At 36.8% G+C, this 20341-nt stretch overlaps 1 protein-coding gene across 14 annotated transcripts in view; it reads left to right on the top strand.

Moving 5' to 3' along the window:
• The window catches only part of CCDC88A (coiled-coil domain containing 88A), a 79991-nt gene that overhangs the window by 16321 nt on the left and 43329 nt on the right, over window positions 1-20341 (top strand). For all 14 annotated transcript variants that reach the window (XM_005445618.4, XM_027814536.2, XM_027814535.2 and 11 more), the window contains 7 exons: window positions 3446-3554; window positions 7786-7855; window positions 12434-12492; window positions 13869-13952; window positions 14465-14605; window positions 15740-15909; window positions 20025-20106. In XM_005445618.4, coding sequence (XP_005445675.1) covers window positions 3446-3554; window positions 7786-7855; window positions 12434-12492; window positions 13869-13952; window positions 14465-14605; window positions 15740-15909; window positions 20025-20106 — 715 coding nt within the window. The remainder of the gene's footprint in view (window positions 1-3445; window positions 3555-7785; window positions 7856-12433; window positions 12493-13868; window positions 13953-14464; window positions 14606-15739; window positions 15910-20024; window positions 20107-20341) is intronic.

Here is a 20341-nt window from a genome sequence, read left to right as displayed (position 1 = left end):
TGCTCATGTGATGTGTCTTTGGTGTGTGCAAGTCCCCATAGTGAAATATTGTTCTGCAAAACATGAAGATGGCAGTGGTGACAGAGGTGGGGAACTAAGAATTTGTCCCCTAAGAAATCTTGGGTTCTCACTGCCCTCACCTTCTTTTCTTTTTCCTCCTCCACACAGATATCTTCGGCACTGATTGTTTCTGCTGTTGTTCAGGAATTTGTTTCTGTGTTCATTTCCTATTTGTAGTATTGGGATAGAAACAATTTATCTTAAAAGTGTGTAACGATTTATGTTTACAAGCCATTGCAAAAATTCAGTGCTATGCAAATGTTAAAGTTTTTGTTCTTAGGAGATCTGTCTAAATTTTCTAGTACAGCTTTTGAAATGAGAAAGTGTAACACCTGAACTTTTCTGACATTGCTGTTTTGAATTCTTGTGGTTGCACACTAATTTTTGTGTTGATACTAAAATAAGAGCTGTTACAATATCCAGGAAACTAGTGCCCACTGTTTTGAGTGCTCTAAAGGGAGAGTCATCTAAAATGTATGGCCATAGAAACGCTGCTGAAGATGATGAAAAAGCCTTGAGATAATCCGATAGTCATTAAGATTAAAGATGAAGATTAAGAGCCCAAATCAGCCTTTTGGAGATATGAATGTAGAAATAGGAGACTTCAGCTGATCTCTGTATGCCATCAGGTCAGCAGGATTTATCCTGGATTTTCGCTTCTGAATTTTAAGAAATGTGAATGAATTCAGTTTGGAAAGGAGTTCAGTTCTGCCCATCTGCGAAGTACGATAATTTTTAGCCCATTTAGTTTCTTTTGCAACTGTAGGTTGGCTGAATTGATAAATCCAAGGTGACATTTTAGTCATGCAGTTTGGTTAATATATCCTAAAATATACTTCAGTTGTCAATAATATTTTTAGGAACGTGGTGATGAGCATTTAGGAATGAGGCAATTTCCTGTGTAAGAATCCATGTCCTAATTTTCCTGGATTTACTTTCATATATATGAGAAAAAAGATGCTATGCTTGCTGCTTTTCTTTCAAAAAATGATTGTGTTGGAAGTGTGTTTTATATATGATCTGACTTTCTTTCGCAGTAGTGGTTTTTTATGTTATTTCTATTCATGCTTACAAGCCAGGAAAATCTGATAGCAATAAACTGAAGAAAAGACATAAATACATGTTTTAAAAATTCTAATGTGCTAAACCCAAAGCAAGCTGTAAAAGGCAAATAAAAGTTTGTTTAGATAACTTAAATGAAAAAGTTGTAAGTATTGTCTACAGTGACACTTATACAAAGAATATGTGAAACTACGTATCGAAGTGATAAATTGCGTTAAAATAAGTCACGATACTGCTGTGTTCAGTGGAGTAGAGGAAAGAGTTCATTTTGAGGTATTGGTTCTTCACACTTATGCGTTACAGCTGAATCGAGTATCTGTGTAGAAATGTATGAATCATATTTATATTGATGATCTTATAGACTACTTACATATTTTGTCAAAAGAAACTATATATATTTGTTCTCTAAGATGCATATTCTTTTTCTGTGTCCTCTACACAGCCTTCAGTTTATGTGCATCAGTAGCATGTGGCTTTTGGGTTGCAGGTCCTCGGTGTCCTGCCAGGGCAGTTCATGCTGACCTGTAACCTGCTCCATTCATCGTCCTTCTAAGGAACTCTGCAGGTGTACACTCTGTGATGGATGTGCTTTTCGACAGGCACTTCCCATTCTCCAGGGGCAGGTGTACCTGTACACCACCTGGCAATACGGTATGCCCACGTAGTTGAGGGAGGGCCTGTGGTGAGCCTTTGCATGCTGCTTAGAACCCAGGGGATTCACCTGTGGAAAAAGTACAAATACAAGACCTTCCCTGAAGGTGTGACTTTTTAGTAACCGAAGCATCATCTGTACCATGTGTAGAGTAACTACCTCTCTTTTAGACAACACTTGTATGAAAAATGATGAACTAGCGGGTTTTTGGCAATGGCATTTCTTTTCCCTTGGTATTTGGTTGTACCCACTGCAAGATTCAGGTCGTTTTTGTGTTACAGCAAGTTACTCCTCTTTATGCCTTTGATTCCCAGGTATAATCCTTGGTCTGTACGAGTTGTTATTGAACTGCTGTCACACCACTTTTGGACTTTATCAGGATCGTTCTCAATTGCTATAGTGGTCTTTGAAGGGGTTTTTTTGAGGGTTGTTTTTATGTTTTTGGGGGCTCCCTCCCCCCCAAGTTTTGGAAAGAGCAGTTCTGGTGAGTGTGTTTTGTATTTGATTGTCTACATCATTAATGACAATGTTGAATAAAACCAGACCCAGCAGACACACACCCTTGCAGGAACCTACAATTCGACAGTGAAAATTTGGTAGTTTCTTGTGTGAGTGCAGTATTCCAGCCAGCTGCATGTTTATCTGACAATAATATCATTAATACAATAGTATCATTAAATATCAAAAGTTGCATTGTGCAACTGGATCAAGTATCTTTGTAAAAGTTAAGGAATTTCACATGGGCTGTCCCTTGTGAATTCTCTAAGCTTTTTACAGGGTGTTGTGGGGGAGTTGCACTGAATCTGCATTGTTTTTCTTGAAAAATCACTATGAATGGTTGTCACACTGTTTTGTGTGTGGTTAATAACTTGGTATGTTATGAGGTATTGAAAAAGGGCAACTCATCTCCATTTCCTCAGATCCTTTCTATTTTGTAAAGGAAAAAGGGATTGATTTCTTTTCTGAAGCCAAGATAAACCAGAGAAAAATCTGGTAGAATGTGAAAGTACATGACAAACTCCAATTAATAATCTCTTTGTTGACAGATTTCAGTCATCTGTAAATAAATTTAAAATAATATAGTGTGTGTTAGCACGATGTATTTCATATTCCTCATTCTTCTAAAAGTTAGAACTTACATTCTATTTTTGTGCTTCATGGTAGCAAAACAACATTGTGTAGTTTTTCAGTATGCAGACATTTGTTAATGTAGCCAGACTGAGTTCTGTTATTCGTAATTGTCTGCATCAGTGAGAATGATTCCTTATGTCTGCAGTATGTGCTGGAATATTTACGTTACAGCTGCGTTGTGCCTTCTGTATTCCGTCAGGGATGAGGCTGGTTGTGGAGAAGTGCAGAACCACAAAAACTTTCTACTTCCATTCATTCTCCGGTAATTGTGATGGGTGCTTCCAGTTACATACTGCGTTAATAGCCAAAAAGGGTGCTGGTCTGACTAGCTGTATCAGGGACAGATGTTTCCAGGTATTTATTTCTGCCTTTGGTAGTTACTTCCACAACTCCTTATTTACTTCTGGAGGGAAAAAAAAGGCATGGTAGCCAAGACAAGAAGTTGTTACACTAACATATTAACTGTGCAGTTTTTTTTATATAGAGAACTTTAAAGATTAATGTTCAGAATGTTTAATTCTTTTTTTTTTTTCCCCCCAGTAATCCAAAGTCTGCTAATCAGAGGATAAACAAAAAAGTGAACAACGATGCATCATTAAGGATTCAAAATTTGTCTATTTTGGTGAAACAAATTAAAACTTACTATCAGGTCAGTAATTCTTTCTTGTATTGTTTTGCCTAGAATTATTTCTAAGTATTCTTTTATAATTATGCCTTTAAGTGTAACAAAAATGAGATTAATATTTTGAGATACTTGTATGGATGGTTGTTTATGAATCTGGTCAAATTTTTTATCACACTATTTATAGCTATAATAGTAATCTGGAAACACTTGTATGTGAGCAATGATCTGTTTATGTAATAGATATTCTACATGTTCAGTTGCTCGTATAGTATATTAAGTGGTATTGGTTGGTATTTTCTGAATTGAAGCAACTTTTGTGCCTATGAGAAATTATTACATGTGCATTTAGTCTTATCAATGGAGTCTTTGTAAAAAGAATGTGATTAATTTTACTGGTTTTAGAATTAATTTGATTTTCAGTAGGAAAAAAATCAGTGAGGTGAAAATAATCAAATGGGAATTCATAGTAAATACCGTGATGACTTAATTTAGAGCTATAAAATAGCCATTGAATTTTTGTGTGTTTTGTGTGATAGGTAGGAGCTGGTTACTATGCCTTCTAGAAGCAGAACCTGGATAGAGTGGTGTACACATGGACATGCTGTAGTAGGACACTGCACATCTCACCAGTGTCCCTTACAGTGTGTCTTCTAGTGCCCTTCCACCCTTCCCTGCTCCTTTCTGCCAGGAGAGTCAAGATCTGGGAGAAAATCTTTGATCTGCCACCCACAGAGCATCACAGCAAAGCCTGTACTGATGCATGCTTTTCCTCGTGTATACACGTAGTGTATGGTTTCAAAAACTCCAAAGTACAGTGAAAATCCTCAACTGTCACTTACTGCAGTGGTCAACCACTGTACATCTTTCTAGCTAGCACTTCACATGTATGCATGTATTCACATCATTCTTTTCTTGGCAGCTCTTACATGTGGGTGTAAGTGCTGCCTGCCGGGACCCATATGCTTTTCCATCTCCTGATGGTAGTCATTTTTGATCAGGCATTAGTGTTTCACAACTGGTGCAGCAGAAGGCACAAACACTGACAGGATTGATCCTTATTTGAATACAAAGCGTTCCCTGTGCTTTTTTGACTTTATGGTACCTGCCAGTCCTAGTGCAGCAGTATCAGGCAGAATTGCTTGCATTTATGTAGCTTAACCTTTAAACTATTCAGGATTGTGAATGTCACTCCAAGCCTTTGTGTGAGAAATTATTTATTACAGTTTTTTAAAACAAAAAAGTATTCTTACTCAATCAATGGTAAAACTAGTCACCATCCTTTAGTGGTTCAAGTTTGTCCTGGGTAAGTGTAAGCTATATAGAACTTCTATGCTTCTCCCCCATTTCCTTCTCCAGTCTGTCTTCTAGTCTTGTGAGATGCCAACTTCTGCAGACAGTACAAGTAGGGGGAACTTGCAAATATTGCAGGTCTGGCATTTTAGCAGGGGTAAAGGCCAAACTAGAATGCTTGTTCAAATTTAAAATTGCTTTTTGCATGTGTTGGTGTTGACTCGGGCAAGCTCACATGCATACGGGGAGGTTTACACATTGTGGTAATTTATTGGTTTGGAGAGAAGTTTTAAGAGATGGACTGTAGTCTTTGTTTCCTGTCAGACTTACTGCAGCCTGGCAGCTGGTACTTTTCCCCAGCCTGTGCAAGGGTTAGCAAGGTAGCACAGTAAACTTGTTTTCAAGAAGGGATCAGTTAAGTTCCTGTCACCTGTGAAATTACCCAAGGCAGAAAGGCTAGGGCTTGACGGATGCCTTGGCATCCATCTGAGAAGTCTCTCATAGCCTGGGTTACTCCTTCACAGAGGCATGAGCCCTCACACCTGGGTGCTTCGGAAAGCTGTCCATACAGGCATTGTGCTTGGTATATGATCTCAGTGGGATGCCCGAGATCTGAGAGTAGTGAAATGTGGAAAGTATCCACTGTATTGAGATTGGCTAATATCTGGAATATTAGAGCAGGAATAAGATCTTAATGGATATGGGGATTTTTAATTTTTATCATTGTTATCCTAACTCATTAACATTATTTTTTTTTTTATTGTGAGCTTGTCCATGCTAGTTTATTCCATGTGTTTTTATAACAGCTGTGGAAAGCATTTTCTAAGTATAGCAAAAAATTGCATCAGTGTTGTATATGTACTTATCAAAAAAACTACAGCGATAGCATATAACATTCAAAATCAAAGTGTTTGTGAGATTATACATTTTTTTTGGTTCCTGCATCATCTTTGTTCTTCTCTGCAATTACAATTGTGTCGTCTTTTTCCAGGGAAGCTGCTTCACTTCCTTATAGCATCACTAGAATCTTACCAGATCCCAAACCAGTCTTCTGAGCTTATCCATTTCCTGGCAGCATAAGAGTGTGTAATTGTTCTCAGCAGTTGATTTAGGAGAACTGATCCACCTTATAAGTTTTGGTAGGCTTGGAGTTTTGAAGCCCTGAGCTTCCATGACTCCCATGGGTGCTTTGTCAGCCTGATTTGACAGATGTGTGAGTCTTTAATAAAAAAAATGCCAATGAACTGTAAAAAGTTTGTACAAGCAAGGCAGAATTTTGTAAATAGGGTGGGGTTTTTTTGCAGGTTAAACAACAGTTAATAGAACTCTGTGAATTTTGGGACACAGGTTCCAATTTCAGGTTTTTAATAGAAGCAGTCATTTTCAAAGTAAACACAGATAGAGAGCAGTTGCACCAAGCTTATTGATGAAGTTCGCACTGTGTGACAGAAAAGGTGGTAGACATCTGTGAAGCAAGGTAGAGGTGTGAAAAGAGGCGATAATGTCACTAGTCCACAGAAGACACATTTCTTGGTTATCCATGCTTGTGCTCTGCTTCACAGTAAGAAAAGCTTTATAATAGCAGCATGGAATTATTTGAGCTATTACAAAAAAACAAACGATAAAAAAGCCCCCCCCACCCCACCCCCACCCCCCTTCTTAAAATACGTGATTTTGGTTTGTAGTAGCTATAAACACTCATTGAATTTCTTACATTTTATGTTTTCTATAGATTTAAAACTTCCTGTGGTGCACTTAATTTCTTTTAATTTGAAAAGTTTCTTTATCAAGATCTCAGCAGTACAAGTCACAGCTAGTTAGTGTGGGCTATTTTTATTATATTATAGCAAAAAAAGCTATTTTCTCCCTCCTTATAATATGTCTTGGGCATGTGCAATGACAGTACATATTTTTCAGTCTAACATTAATCAATTCAGATAAAATTATGTATGATGTTAACTGGTGACACCTTTCAAATATAGCTATAGCTAATAATTGCTATAGGTGTTTTTCAGGAAATCCTGTCATTTTTTTTTAAATTTGACATGGAGCAAGTTCACTTTTCTTATGTTAGGCTTTTGGCTTGACACCTAGTATGTGCCTTTTGGATGTAAACCGTGATGGTTCTGGAATACATTGCTTTTGTGTATGAACATTTTATGTATTCATGAATCTGTCATTGTGGGAAAACAAAAAGCATGACTCCAGAGCTGCTGATAGGATGGCATCTGCTGTGAATAAACATCTGGTAACAGGAGGAAGACTATTCTGCTTCAGAAGAATTATATGCTCTGTCTAGACTGGGGATTTGACCTGATTACAGCCATTACTGGCTGACTATCCACTGATACAATCTATAGAATAGATAGGCAAAGCTGCTGCTTGAGTGTGTGGGACTTACCAAACTAAAACTCTGCCTGATAATGCAGACAGGGTTTTGTACCTTTATATTCAGGACTGGCCCAGCGTATCTGCAGCAGAAAAATTTGCAATGTGTAATTTTCATATGCACATTTTGGCAAGGCCACCGAGACTATGGACATGAAATGGAGAAAATCAATCTTTTATAGTATAAATGCAACTTAGATTTTGTTGGCACTATCAATAAGCTAGCCAGAGAAACATGAATACTAATAATTTACTGGAGTTTTGCTACGTTCTGAGGCACAGGATCTAGTTGGCTTAAGATCTGTAAGCCAGCTCATTGTTATGAGAGGATTTTACTATGCTGAGATGCTTTTGCAAACCAGTAAACCAAGGCTTTTGTAGAAGTAATTCTTACTTGTAAGTTTTTTTTAAATTTTAATTAGACTCCAAATAATTAATTATTGAACATGTATGTATTAAAACCTGAAAAATTTTAAACTACTTACGTAATACTAATTTCTCTTTAGTGGTGGGTAGTATTTGATGTTTGCTTTTGTTTAATACATGATTTAAATAATATTTTAATTAACTTTTATAGGAGAATTTGCAGCAGTTGATCATGATGTCTTTGCCAAATGTATTAATAATTGGCAAAAATCCTTTTTCTGGTAAGTTTATTTTTAACTGAGATGAAAATTTATATCAGTGTAATAATTTGTATTATTTCACTGGAAATAAAATGCATATAGGATTGAGCCTTTCAACAGAAGATTGTGTAAATACTTTTAGCAAATAAGTGGTTTAATAATGAGTAGTAACATTTTCTTTGTTCACACCAAAGGTCCACGCCTTACAAAAATGTGTTCTGTCCAAACCTCAGCACTGGCTGTCATTAGGATTTATACTGAAACAAAGTGCGTTTCCCAGCAACCAGTGAGCTATTGATATGACAAAGTATAAGTTTCATGTATTCACAACTACTGTACTTTAACCATCCTTGATGTAAGCCACCCCTGAGAAAATTGGCAGTTCAGTGCATCTCACTTGGTCCAACTCCTGATCCTTGTTTTTCTTTCCCCAAAACTCTCCTGCTTCTCTTACATCGTTACCTGAAAAATATTGCAATTACCTTCTTGCTTTCTCCCCTGAACTGACGCTGTCTTCTCCATGCTCCCACCTTCTCTGCTTCCAGCTCTGAGAGTTGCAATTTTCAGACCAAGAAAATTAGCCTGTATGGACCCAGCTGACTATCCACAGCCACTTGGGAATCTCTGCACCATGCTCTCAATTCCAGAAGCACGGAGCAGACACACCTGGCCTGCATGGAGCCACTATGGATTGGGCAGAATTTATTTACTTGGGTCTAATGTGTCCCAGGTGTTCTACTTCTGATGTTCTAGCACCTCAGCAGAGAGGTTAGGAACTACTCTAACAGGCTGTGTAGCTTCCCCTGGCTTTTTTTATTTATTTAAGATGTCTTATATGCCATGCTTCCGTGTATGTGAGACAAGACTTTTCTCATGAGCAAGAAGAACCATCTGTGTTACCTCACTTTTCAATTCCAGGGTTCATAACGTTGATACTTTCCATATCCCATCTGCATATATCCCATTTATGTAGGTATCTTGATTTAATTTATTTTATTATTATTTTTACTTTCTGCTTCTGAATATTGCTGCTTTTGCTTCTGAGGTCACAGCCTTTTTAAGTTTTTATATGTGTAGATACTGTAATCTGTCATATGCACCAAGAAGTGTGAATGTGGTCTCTTCCAAAAGAATAGAATGCATTGTACTTTTACATTTTGATTCCAGACTTTCTTAAGGTTTTTGAAAGACTCCACGGATTTGCCTAGAAACCAGATTTAGTGAAAAAACACATTAATCCACCCATGTCATAGTATTGTTTTTGTAGTGGCATTTTATTTTATTCTCTTCAAGATACTGAGGCAAAATATGTCTTTAACAATATTGTGTAGTATGCTGATATTGTATTAAAAATGCACTACAAAACCCCACAAAGATAGCTTAGTATTTATTTTTGTACATTACCCCTATGCTTTAGTCATTAATAAGAAGGCTTCTTCCTGTTTTGGGACCTCAGCTAAGTCTGTGCAGCTTTTGTGGTTTGGCAACTGGAACCTCTGCTGGTGTACACATTGCTCTCCTGTGGGGACCTTACTGGATTTGTGAGAAAATAAAGACTTTACTGTAGCATAGCCCACATATTAAAAAAAAAAAAAATAATTGTTATATATGGACAATATTCTTCAAGGTGTTTTGGATTCCTGCCAGAGTTCATCATGGACTTTGATCTGAATCAGAAGATAGATCTGTTCCATTGGGGTCCATCCAGAACCGTTCCCCTTTGAAAATTAGGACTGTTCTTGCTGTGTTAACTTGAAAAGGACCTCGTCCCTACAGGGATTTTTAAGCTTTTTCCTTTGGTGGGCAAGTGTAGCAAAATCAAACCTCAGTGACCTTTTAAGAGACTTGCTGTGTAAATCTGATTGCATCAAGGCAAGCCCCCATAGCAAAAGTGGATTCTCTGTTAATGCTTCAGATGTGGTCCACTAAAGCTTAGACTGTAGCTGTGATTTTTTTGTGGGAATGTCTCCCAGGTTTACTTCTTTGCTCTTAAGGAATGCTTAGTACAGAAATACCAGAGGATGACAAATTGGAGAAGGCAAGGGCAGATAAGATTTCAGGAAGAGACACGTGTTTGATTATATTGGAGGCAGTTGGCTAATCAAGGAAAATGCAGATAGAATACTGGATTTGAGCTTTGGTAAAAAAAGAGGTCATCAGAGACTTCATCAAGAAATGTTTCAGTTGAGCTAATTGGCAGGAGGCCAGTTTGAGGAGAAAACTGGAGAAGAGCTACAGGCTGTGACTGTAAATGTTAAGTTACAGAGGAAAGGAGAAAGGAGAAAATGATGAGGCAAGTGTTCTTTAGTGGAGGAAGAAGAAAGATTAAAACAAGTGCATATTGCTGAGGGAGAAAGCCGGGGGAGGATGGAAGGCTAAAGAGGGTATGAAAGTATGAGTGAGTGCAGGGAAGAGCGAAGGATAGGATAGAGCAGGGACAAAGTTCAAGCAGCAGGTTGGAGGGTGTAGAAGAGAATGATCAATTTCTGTGTTTACAGTGGAGCAGAAGGAAGAAAAACATACAAGATGGTTGGTAGCAGTGGGAGGCTGGGGTGGTTCGGTATTTTGCTGTGTTCCTTCAGGGAATGTGGGGGAGAGACATGGAAACGATATTCAGATGGGCTTTTAAAAGCCAGTCAAGAGATGTTTAAGCAGTGTGCAAATGAGCATCCAAAGAGTTCAGGAATTGCTTAAAAAAAAAAAAAAAAGTGTGATGAATTTATTGGGGTAAATGAACATAGGATGTGAGATGTTGGGTTGCATTCCTTCAGCTACAGTATTGCTAACCTTTGTTGATTGAGACAGGCAGCCAGGTGGAGTTCCCCTTCTTTAGCTGAAGTAGCATGCTTCTGATGGAAATGTGCATCAGTATTTTCTATTTCTGTATGAAAGACTTCACAACTTGAATTTTTGGGATAGAAGAAGTCCGTATAAATGAATAAAGATCCCCCATTTGAGTCCTTGTTCTTTGTAACGTATTTACTTGACAAACCTCTTTTGAAAAATTTAAACGTTACATGTTCATTGGGATTATACATATCTCCCTCTAAGAGAAGTAGGTTGAGTCAAAGTGGAAAAAAGTTTCTCTAATTAATGTTATAATGCACAGAGAACTGCTGAAGCTATGAGGAAGGTGGAGAAGCTTAGCATCTGTCACTCATCTCTGCTCTATGGCAGCAGGCTTGACTCTTTACTGAAAGCTAGTCAAAATCATTGAAGATTCTGTGTCTGTTTGTTTAGGTTTTTTGTATGTTGCTTTTTAATTTCCTCCTTTGATCAAGATTATCTTAGATCTGTAACTTTTTGAGAAGGATTTTACATTACTTCACTTACAAAAATGGGTCACATCAAAGGAGACAGTTTTTCAAGTGCTTGTAAGTGACTGGTTACATCTTTCTGATGTTGATGTTTGCCCCAAACAGACCTAGTTGCCCAATGTAGAAGAAGATTGCAAACTGCCATTTCAGAAGGAAGGTTCTGGTTGAATTTTCTTTTAGATTATTATAATTGTCTCATGGTCACTGGAATCATCTGTGATTACAAACTGAAACCTTTGGGGGGGAAAAAAAAAAGGGACTTCAGTAACTTAGGTTAGGGTCAAAAATGACTGTGCATACTTCAGTACATGCCAGACATTCACCGTTTGCTGTTTGGGCGGAGACTGAATCTGTTATCAGCAGTAGTTACGTCAGCTGTGTCTCAGGAGTCCAGTTTTGCAGAATAAAGGTCAGATTTCTATCCAGACCCAGCGTTATTATGTTTGATGGCATTGCTTTTGTCTGGTTAGCTAACAATGACATAAACTATTGGCTAAAACCCAGAGTATGTTGTAGAAAGGATGCTGTTAGGACCCTTTTATTCCTAGGTAGCCCAATGGATAGTGTTTTCTGTTTCAGTAAAGCAAAATTATATTTGACTACAAATAATCTAATTCCAGCTAGCCTAAAGCTATTTTGCCATCCTTAAAGTGTTTACTTTATGGCATTTGTATTCTAGATATAGCATATATTTAGTAGCGAGATGAGGACATTTTGAATGTAAAAAGTAAGAAACATCTTTACTAATCTGTAAACAGAGTTCTTTAACTTAAGCTTCTTTAGGAGATTAAGATGCTTAAGAGCAGATTTGGAAATACATTTTGTTTTTTAGATGTGCAGATGAATATCTAATTCAGCTTTATAAAATGTTCTAAATGAACTTGTCACCTAACTCTTATGGCTTGGGAGTGGCAGATCATTTAAGCACTTTTGTAACAACCTTGAGATAACTGAGAAAGTGAAAACTTGATTGTAGGTCTGCAAAGCACTTTTGAAAATGCCAGTCTGAAGTTTTGCTTTACAAGGGACTGAAGTGATGTTTTTTTCCATTTGAAACTATTATGGATCTTAACCCTGTTTGTGAACAGTGAAAGTTGGCAGTTAGATGGCAAAAAGGCTAAGTTGAAAGCTGGAAAGACGGCGTTTTCTTCATCTTTTTATTTTCTAAACTAGGTTAACATGTGAAAATAATGAGAAAACCTGATGTTTTCTGAAGGGTAGGGGAAGAAGATCAAATAACCATTCTGCACCTACCATTTTTTTGTTCTTGTTTTCTTCTTAGAGCCAGGTACTGAAGAAATAAAAAAACTCCTCCTGCTTTTACTTGGTTGTGCGGTTCAGGTAAGTTTAATTATGTTTATATCTGTATGAAATGGTTTAAGTGTTACTGATTTCTTTTCTTACTATTTTAATACCTGTTGTGGTTTAACCCTGTCCGACAACCAAGCACCATGCAGCCACTTGCTCGTTTGCCCTCACCCAGAGGGTTGGGGAGGAGAATTGGAAGGGAATGTAAAACTCAAGGGTTGAGATAAAAAAAAATTAATAGGGTAAAGCAAAAGCTACACACGCAAGCAAAACAAGGAATTCGTTCACTGCTTCCCATTGGCAGGAAGGTGTTCAGCCATCTCCTGGAAAGCAGGGCTCCATTATGAGTAACAGTTGCTCGGGAAGACAAATGCCGTAATGCTGGATGGCCCCTGCTTCCTTCTTGTTCCCCTAGTTTATATACTCAGCATGACATCATATGGTATGGAATACCTCCTTGGCTAGTTGAGTCATGTGTCCTGGCTGTGTCCCCTCCCAATTTCCTGTGGCCCCCCAGCCCTCTTGCTGGCAGGGCCCAAGAAACTGAAAAGTCCTTGATTTAGTATAAGCATTACCCCACAACAACTGAAAACATCAGTGTCCTATCAACGTTGTTTTCACATCAGAGCCAAAACACAGCACTGTACTAGCTACTAAGAAGAAAACTTAACTCTATCCCAACTGAAACCAGGACAATAGCTGAGGTGGTATGTAACTTCCTTCCTCTAGTGGTACCATTGCGTTCCTTGAAAATTTGGATATTCTTACAGTTAAAATGGCTACAACTGTACACCCTCTTACATTTTATTGTACGAATATAGCAAACTGTGTATGTGGGATTTCTAATATTTTATTAATTGCAATACTGTCCATTTACCTGATACTGTAAAGAAAGGAAGAAAATGGTAAAGTACCGAAAAATTATCCTATTGATATATCTTACTGAAACTGTTTCATGTATTTAGTAACTTTTTTGATAGAATGCTGTTCTTATTAGGAAAGTTTGAACCATCAGCTAATTAAACTGAAAAAATAGAATCAGTTATGTGTTCATAACAACTTAAATAAGCAACTAGAGAAGGACGCTAAAAAAAAAACCTGTGGAACTCACTATCATAAAATTTGAAGAAGTAGCTATTTTAAGAAACCTTTTCCTTGCTCCGTTTCAATACCTGTTTTTTCTCTGTCACTGTATTAATGTTGAAAGTTACAATTACTGTGACATGTCATAAATCAAGTATTTATTGCTCAACAAAATTATTGGATAATAATTTAGTAATGTGATCATTATAATGTCAGCTTTATCACTTTTAGCTCTTAGAAATACAAAGGAAGAATGAAAATACTTGTGATTATGTGTGTGTGTGTATATATATATGAATGTATAAAATAGATGTCTTCATTTCTAGTGTCAGAAGAAAGAAGAGTTCATTGAAAGAATCCAAAGTCTGGATTTTGATACTAGAGCAGCTGTTGCAGCCCATATTCAAGAGGTACATTGGGGTTTTTTGTGTTTTTAATTTTTTTCAGAGGTGGAATATTGTCCTGTAAGAAGAATAATGGCATCTGGTCAAAAGCAAGTAAATCAAATATGTGATTTGTGTGTCTAGTGTTTTTTGTAAGGAAAAAATGCCTTTACTTTTTTAAGTTGATTCACAAAAAAGATTTCATGATCGAGCTCTTTTGGATTACATTGTTAATGCAGTGCCAGGGAGCAAGTTTGTTGCTTTACAGCAAATTTGGTTAAGTGAAAGTTTTGTATGTGAATTTATTTATAAAACGTAATTCAAATCCTGTGTATGTGATATGTAATATATAAAAAATGAAATAATCGCCTTTTGCTTTTTATTTTGCCATAAGTACAAGGTACTACTTCCAGGTAGACAGGCAACTATTCCATTACATACAATTTCCTCTATTTTCAAGGTTTTTTTCTTTGTGCTTCCTTCCTACGCTTACAATTTAAAGAGGATATTTTTTTTCTCTTCCATTTCATTCTGTGTAGGTAACTCATAATCAGGAAAATGTGTTTGACCTGCAGTGGATGGATGTCATTGTATTGACACAAGAGTATGTTGAACCTCTCTTGAAAAATATGGCGCTACATTTAAAAAGACTTATAGATGAAAGAGATGAGCACTCAGAGGTATGGGTGTGGTTTGTTACTTAAGAGAAATATAAGAAATATTTTTTTAAGATGATACAACTTACCATTTTTATAACTAATAATTTAATGTGTGTCCTGTTAGCATATTTAAGCAAGGATTCCTTACTGCCAGGAAGTCTCACATAGTTATGGTGTGCATACTAGTTGCTGAATACTGTGACAAACTAGAAAAGGTAGTAACAGTTTATCTTTTTCCTGTAACCAGTGTCTGAAAGAACTTTAAATAGGTGATCTGTAGCTGAAAACAGAAAATCCAATGCTGTTACCAGCTGAAGTTTCCAGGAGTCAGTAACCTATCAGTATGCAAGTCAGTCGCTGAAAGACACCTGTTACTTTACAGTATCCCCTGGTATAGGTTTGAGTGAACTGGAGCAGAGTCCATACTAGGAGAGGAGGGGTTTTACAAACATATCATGAGGCACAACCATCGCACTGTGTGAGAATCAAGATAGAGAAATGTATTTAACAAAAACTGCAAGTTACGAATCATCGTGGTGGTCCCAGATTTGCCCTTCAGTAGAGTGTGGATATGTTAATGTTGCAATTATTCCAAATACTCCTTTGACAGTTAGCAACTTTTAGTCTTTCCAGTTCATGGCCTTGATAAGAGTAAAACCATAAACTTAACCATGAGGGAAGAGGTTATGTGGTAATACTTTTTTGCAACGCAAAGGAAAAGTGACTTTAAAATACAAGAGATCTTCATACTAGGATAACACCTGTATTTAAATGATGATATAGGAATATTCCTATTATCCTAGGATGCTGCTGCTCACTGAAGAACACTAGTTTCTTTAGAGATACATATTTATTCTCATGTTCAAGGAATGCATGCCCTTTCATCACCCAGCCCATTTTGAGCACTGATAATTTTGTGGACTTGAAAGTCTAAATTTGAGGAGTTTAAGAATAGCCAAACAGTACTGTTAAATAGCTGTGACTGTTTATCTGCTCAAGATATAGTGTGTAGGGCTTCTGACTTCTTTCATGGCAAAACTTTTCCATTATTCTTGCTTCATTTCAGCCTTCATTTTATTAAGGCAGTGAATTATATAGTTTGTGATATAGAATTGGCTCTCTGAATGCATTTATGCTTTTTTTCCCCCCCCTCAGACTATCATAGAACTCTCAGAAGAACGGGACTGTCTCCGTTTTCTACCTCATGCATCAGCAGCACAATCACCTTGTGGATCTCCTGGCATGAAACGCACTGAAAGCAGACAGCACCTGTCAGTAGAGCTAGCAGATGCCAAAGCGAAGATAAGGCGGCTTAGGCAAGAGCTGTGAGTACATTGAGAATGCAGAAGTGTGTTGAGAGTTGTAGGGTTTTAAAATTATGTTGGTTTTGCACAACAGTAGTACTAGACAAATTCTTCATTCTTTCAAATGTGAAATTATGTTTTAAATGCTTTTTTTCAGCTATTGCACCCCAGGAAGCATATTTTGATAATGTAAGCATATTTGTGAACCGGTGTGACAAATACATCGGTGTTTGTCTTAATTTGTATTATGCATTATGTCGTTGGGTTTTTTAACCATAAACATAGTGAAACTGGTGAACTAGTGCTATGGTAATTTTGTATCTTTTGCACTCTGAAATTTTTGAAAAACTGTTTGAACGATCTCTTGAGCTTATTACAATACAGTAATGGGCTCTTTGCTCTACATGAATTAGGTCTTTTAGAAATACAGCTAATCTAATGCAGCCTTATCTTTTTCTATTACATATTGTGTCCATGTTGTTATTCCAGAGGCAAGTTCTTTGTGCTTCCTCTTATTGTTTGTTATCATTAATGAATGTCTGACTGTGGGTTTAATATATCTGTATTTATGTATGTGTCTAAGAGAATAGCTTTGCATTTCAATACTTAAAGGGGGCTTATAAGAAAGATGGGGATGGACTTTTTAGTAGGGCCTGTAGTGATAGGACAAGAGCTAATGGTTTTAAACTAAAAGAGAGTAGATTTAGTTAAGTATTAGGAAAAATTCTTTACTGTGGGGGTGATGAGGCACTGTCCCAGGCTGCCCGGAGCAGCTGTGGCTGCCCCATCCCTGGCAGTGCCCAAGGCCAGGCTGGACGGGGCTGGTGGGAGGGGTCCCTGCCCGTGGCGGCGGGTGGAACTAGCTGATCTTTAAGGTCCCTTCCAACCCAAACCGTTCTGTGATTTTGTGATTTGAGGCAACTATGGGGTGACACACTTGAACTATTACATGTGGCAGCCAGCTAGGGACTGGAGACAAAAGCCGTGTCCTGACCATTTGAGGATTAGTGGCAAAACGGTCCTTTTAAAAAGGTGATAGTGCTGTAGTGATTCCTTATTGGCAGCGTGATTTAGTTACCTGTTTCTTGTTGGAAACAGAGTAAGAAAGAGCCATCTATAGTTCATTCACAGTTTATGAAATGTTTACATTTGTTGCAGATAGGAAGAAAATTATCATTAGCATAATCACCTGTCCCCCATCTCTTTCTTTCTTTCTTTCTGTGTAGAGGTTTCCTTGTCTGCACGATATTTGCTCATGCCCTTCAGTACTGTTCCACTTCTGTCTGCCATGCTGCTCTACAGAGAAAAATGAAAGAAAGAAAAAAAATTATGCAAACCAAACTCCACTAAATCTCTTGGCCCACTGCAAACCTATGCAGTGAAACAGGCTTTGCATTTACTGGCAGGGGTTGGCTGTTTATGTCTAAGGAATAGTGTAATTTGTAAAGCGAGTAGATTTTACAGCTTGGGTCAGTTAGATCCAGTTAAGGTTCATCCTACGTTCATGCTACATTCATCCAGTTAAGGGAGTGCTTTCTACTACTCCTGGCTCTTAAGCTAAAGTGTACATTCACCTCCTTCACCTCATCCAAGTGCTGTGAAAAATCATTCCCACTGTAACCAAGATCTTTGTTTCTTTGTTTTTCATATGCTAATGAAATTTTTTTATCCTTTCTATTTTATGAAGAGAACTGACTCACTAAGTATCAGTGGGTACTTTGTCTTCATAGCCTAGGAACAAATCTGAGCAGTAGTGAAGAGCTGTTTAAAGGGAAGAACAATAATAGTCTAGTGGAGAATCTGTTTCTCCCTGTAGCAATGTGTAATGTTGTTTTAGCAGAGTGAAGTATGTGCAGTCTGAACTTAAAATACAAATGTTAAATCTGAAGAGATTCAATATGTATAGTAACTTGCCTATAGTTTAGAAACAGCATAAATACAGCAGGTTTTTTTTAATCCAGCATGTCATGGAGAGAGGAGAAAGGTAAAATTAAAAGCTGAAGGTAGCATAAGTCACAGTTAGGCTGGTCTGCTCTTATCAGAGTTTGTAGATCAGATCATCTCTAGCTGACTGGATTAAGTATCTGGTTGATTTACTCGGAGGATCCCCTTCCCCCACTAAATCTCTGTCTTCATGAAGAACAGAGGACAAAAAGATACAGCTCCTTTTTTCTGATGTCTGTATTATTATGTGTCTGCTGAAATGAGCCCGCCCAGGATATTCTATAAACAGCTGCACCAAGAAAATTAGTGAAAAAATTGCTGTTATTAGTTTGATTGACAGTTAATAGATAGCCTAAACAGTGAACACTGGTATGTTCTGTATAATTTAGTACAATCCTCTCTAGTTTGTAGCTGAAGCATGCAATTAGGGCAACAGTGATGGCTCAGAACATTTCACATTTTGCACTCTTATTTGAATTCAATTTGTAAATAAATTCCCTTTACACTTAGCAGTATATTTAAAACACTAGACTTTGATAAATTAACTCATGTCTCTAGCATTTGGTATTAAATGCTGCATTTATTTGATAAATTAAAAATTAGATTAATTCCAAAGTTAAAAATGTTAATCTTAAAATGTATTTATAATCTGGCTTTGGCAACGAACCTTCATACCTGGTTTAATATGCACTGAAGCTAATATAATTTCTTACAAAAGGTCTGTAAAGATTATTTTTCAGTTGGATGCAAAACAGCGATTTGAGGCTTGTAATATAGAAACTCTGGAACGGAAATTGCACACCTAATTTTCTATGTTAAGTCCTGTGTGTTTCTGTGTGGAATGATAACACAGGAATATGAATGTTAATGGAAAAGTTATAGTAATCTAATATAATACAGAATACGTTTTTATTTCTGTATGGTTTCTGAACACCTACATAGAGAGAAAACTTTGATATCTGCTGTGGGCAGTGATGTTGCAGTGAGCTGTATGTAGTTGAACCCTCGTGTACTTGTAGGCTGTCAATAACCTTTTTGAAGCTATGTGGTTGCAAAAAGGTCGTTCATTGTGAGACTGGCTTATTTTTAAAAACAACTGATTCGGTTTTGTTTAAAACAAATATGTATGTTAGCATGATTACTTGTAGATTGTATTATGCATTTCAGTACCTTAGGCTCTCTTATTTCCCCCTTTTCTACTTCTGTTCTGTTTCATACTTGTGTTGCAAAATATTAAATAATATAGTAACAAGTTTGAATGTGCGATATATCTTCTATGAGTATACAATATTGGATTTGGCAGCTTTTTCAACAGTGAATACAGTTTGTTCTGAGGTGCAATTGAATTTTGAGCATTAGGTATTCTGTGTCTTGGAGAGAATTAAATATTTCCCTTGTACTTCACTCATTGTTTAACAAACTCATTTTTTTAACGAACTTATTTTTTGAGCATTGAGAAATAAGTGTTAGCTGGAAATTAAAAATGAGTCCTGTAAGGATTGTAGTATTCTATGTGAAATTGTTTTTATTATAAATTTCTGAAAACACTAAACCAGATACTGTGTTCTTCCCATAAAATTGAAATTCATTATGTGTTTCATAAAATTAAGATTATGAAGTGATATCGTCTTTTAATGAGCAAAAAGACACCTGGAAATCTTAATTCTTCTCTGTAAGAGAAAGAGTAATTACAAAAGTATAAAAATGCTTTTAAAATTGGCTTTACCTGATCTGTGACAGGATGCATTGGTGGTCATTGTCTGGTTCACCTGGAAAATATTTGGACCTTTTGAACATATATTTTGAAATTATTCAAAGTTCACTTTTGGATGTAAATCTCCTGGTACACATTCATGTGTATTGTCTGGGTTTTTTTAACACAAAAATCCCTTATCACAAAAAGATCCCTTATCGCACCCTAATGCTTTCTGCCCTGCATACGTAGGAAATCATAGTGAACAACAATTCAAAGGACTATGAAAAATCTGACCAAATTTAAAGGATTAGATGTAGACTAAGACCTAAAGAATATCTAAAGCATAATGATATACCTAAGTTTTACACTCTGATGTCCGTGAAGTTCTAGATTAAAAGAGGGAAGTCTCGTGAATCTCAGTATTTCATTCTCATACAAGATGACAATTACAAAGTTTTGCGGTCATATTTAACTGAAACATGTTTTCTCTTTTAAGTGAGGAAAAGACTGAGCAGTTGCTTGACTGTAAACAAGAACTTGAACAGATGGAAGCAGAACTAAAGAGACTTCAGCAAGAGGTATGGTTTTTGTAAATCTAGTGTTTAAAAAAAAAAAAGTTGCCACCATCAGAACGATTTTGGCCCCCCCCCCCCCCCCCCTTTTTTTTTATTAGGAACTATGTTTTCATGCTTTTTTTATTTCACACTTTGAACATGGTCTTGTGTAATTTGTTCCTTTATCTGGTCTAGCATGCTGGAAAAATATTTTGAGTTAGGTTAGTATTCCTTCTCTAACTTCTTTGTTTCTGCATTC

Source organism: Falco cherrug, chromosome 13 (genome assembly GCF_023634085.1).
Source record: "Falco cherrug isolate bFalChe1 chromosome 13, bFalChe1.pri, whole genome shotgun sequence".
Classification (NCBI taxonomy): Eukaryota; Metazoa; Chordata; class Aves; order Falconiformes; family Falconidae; genus Falco; species Falco cherrug.
The sequence above is the reverse complement of the archived record's forward strand: the minus strand, read 5'-3'. Positions and strand labels throughout refer to the sequence as shown.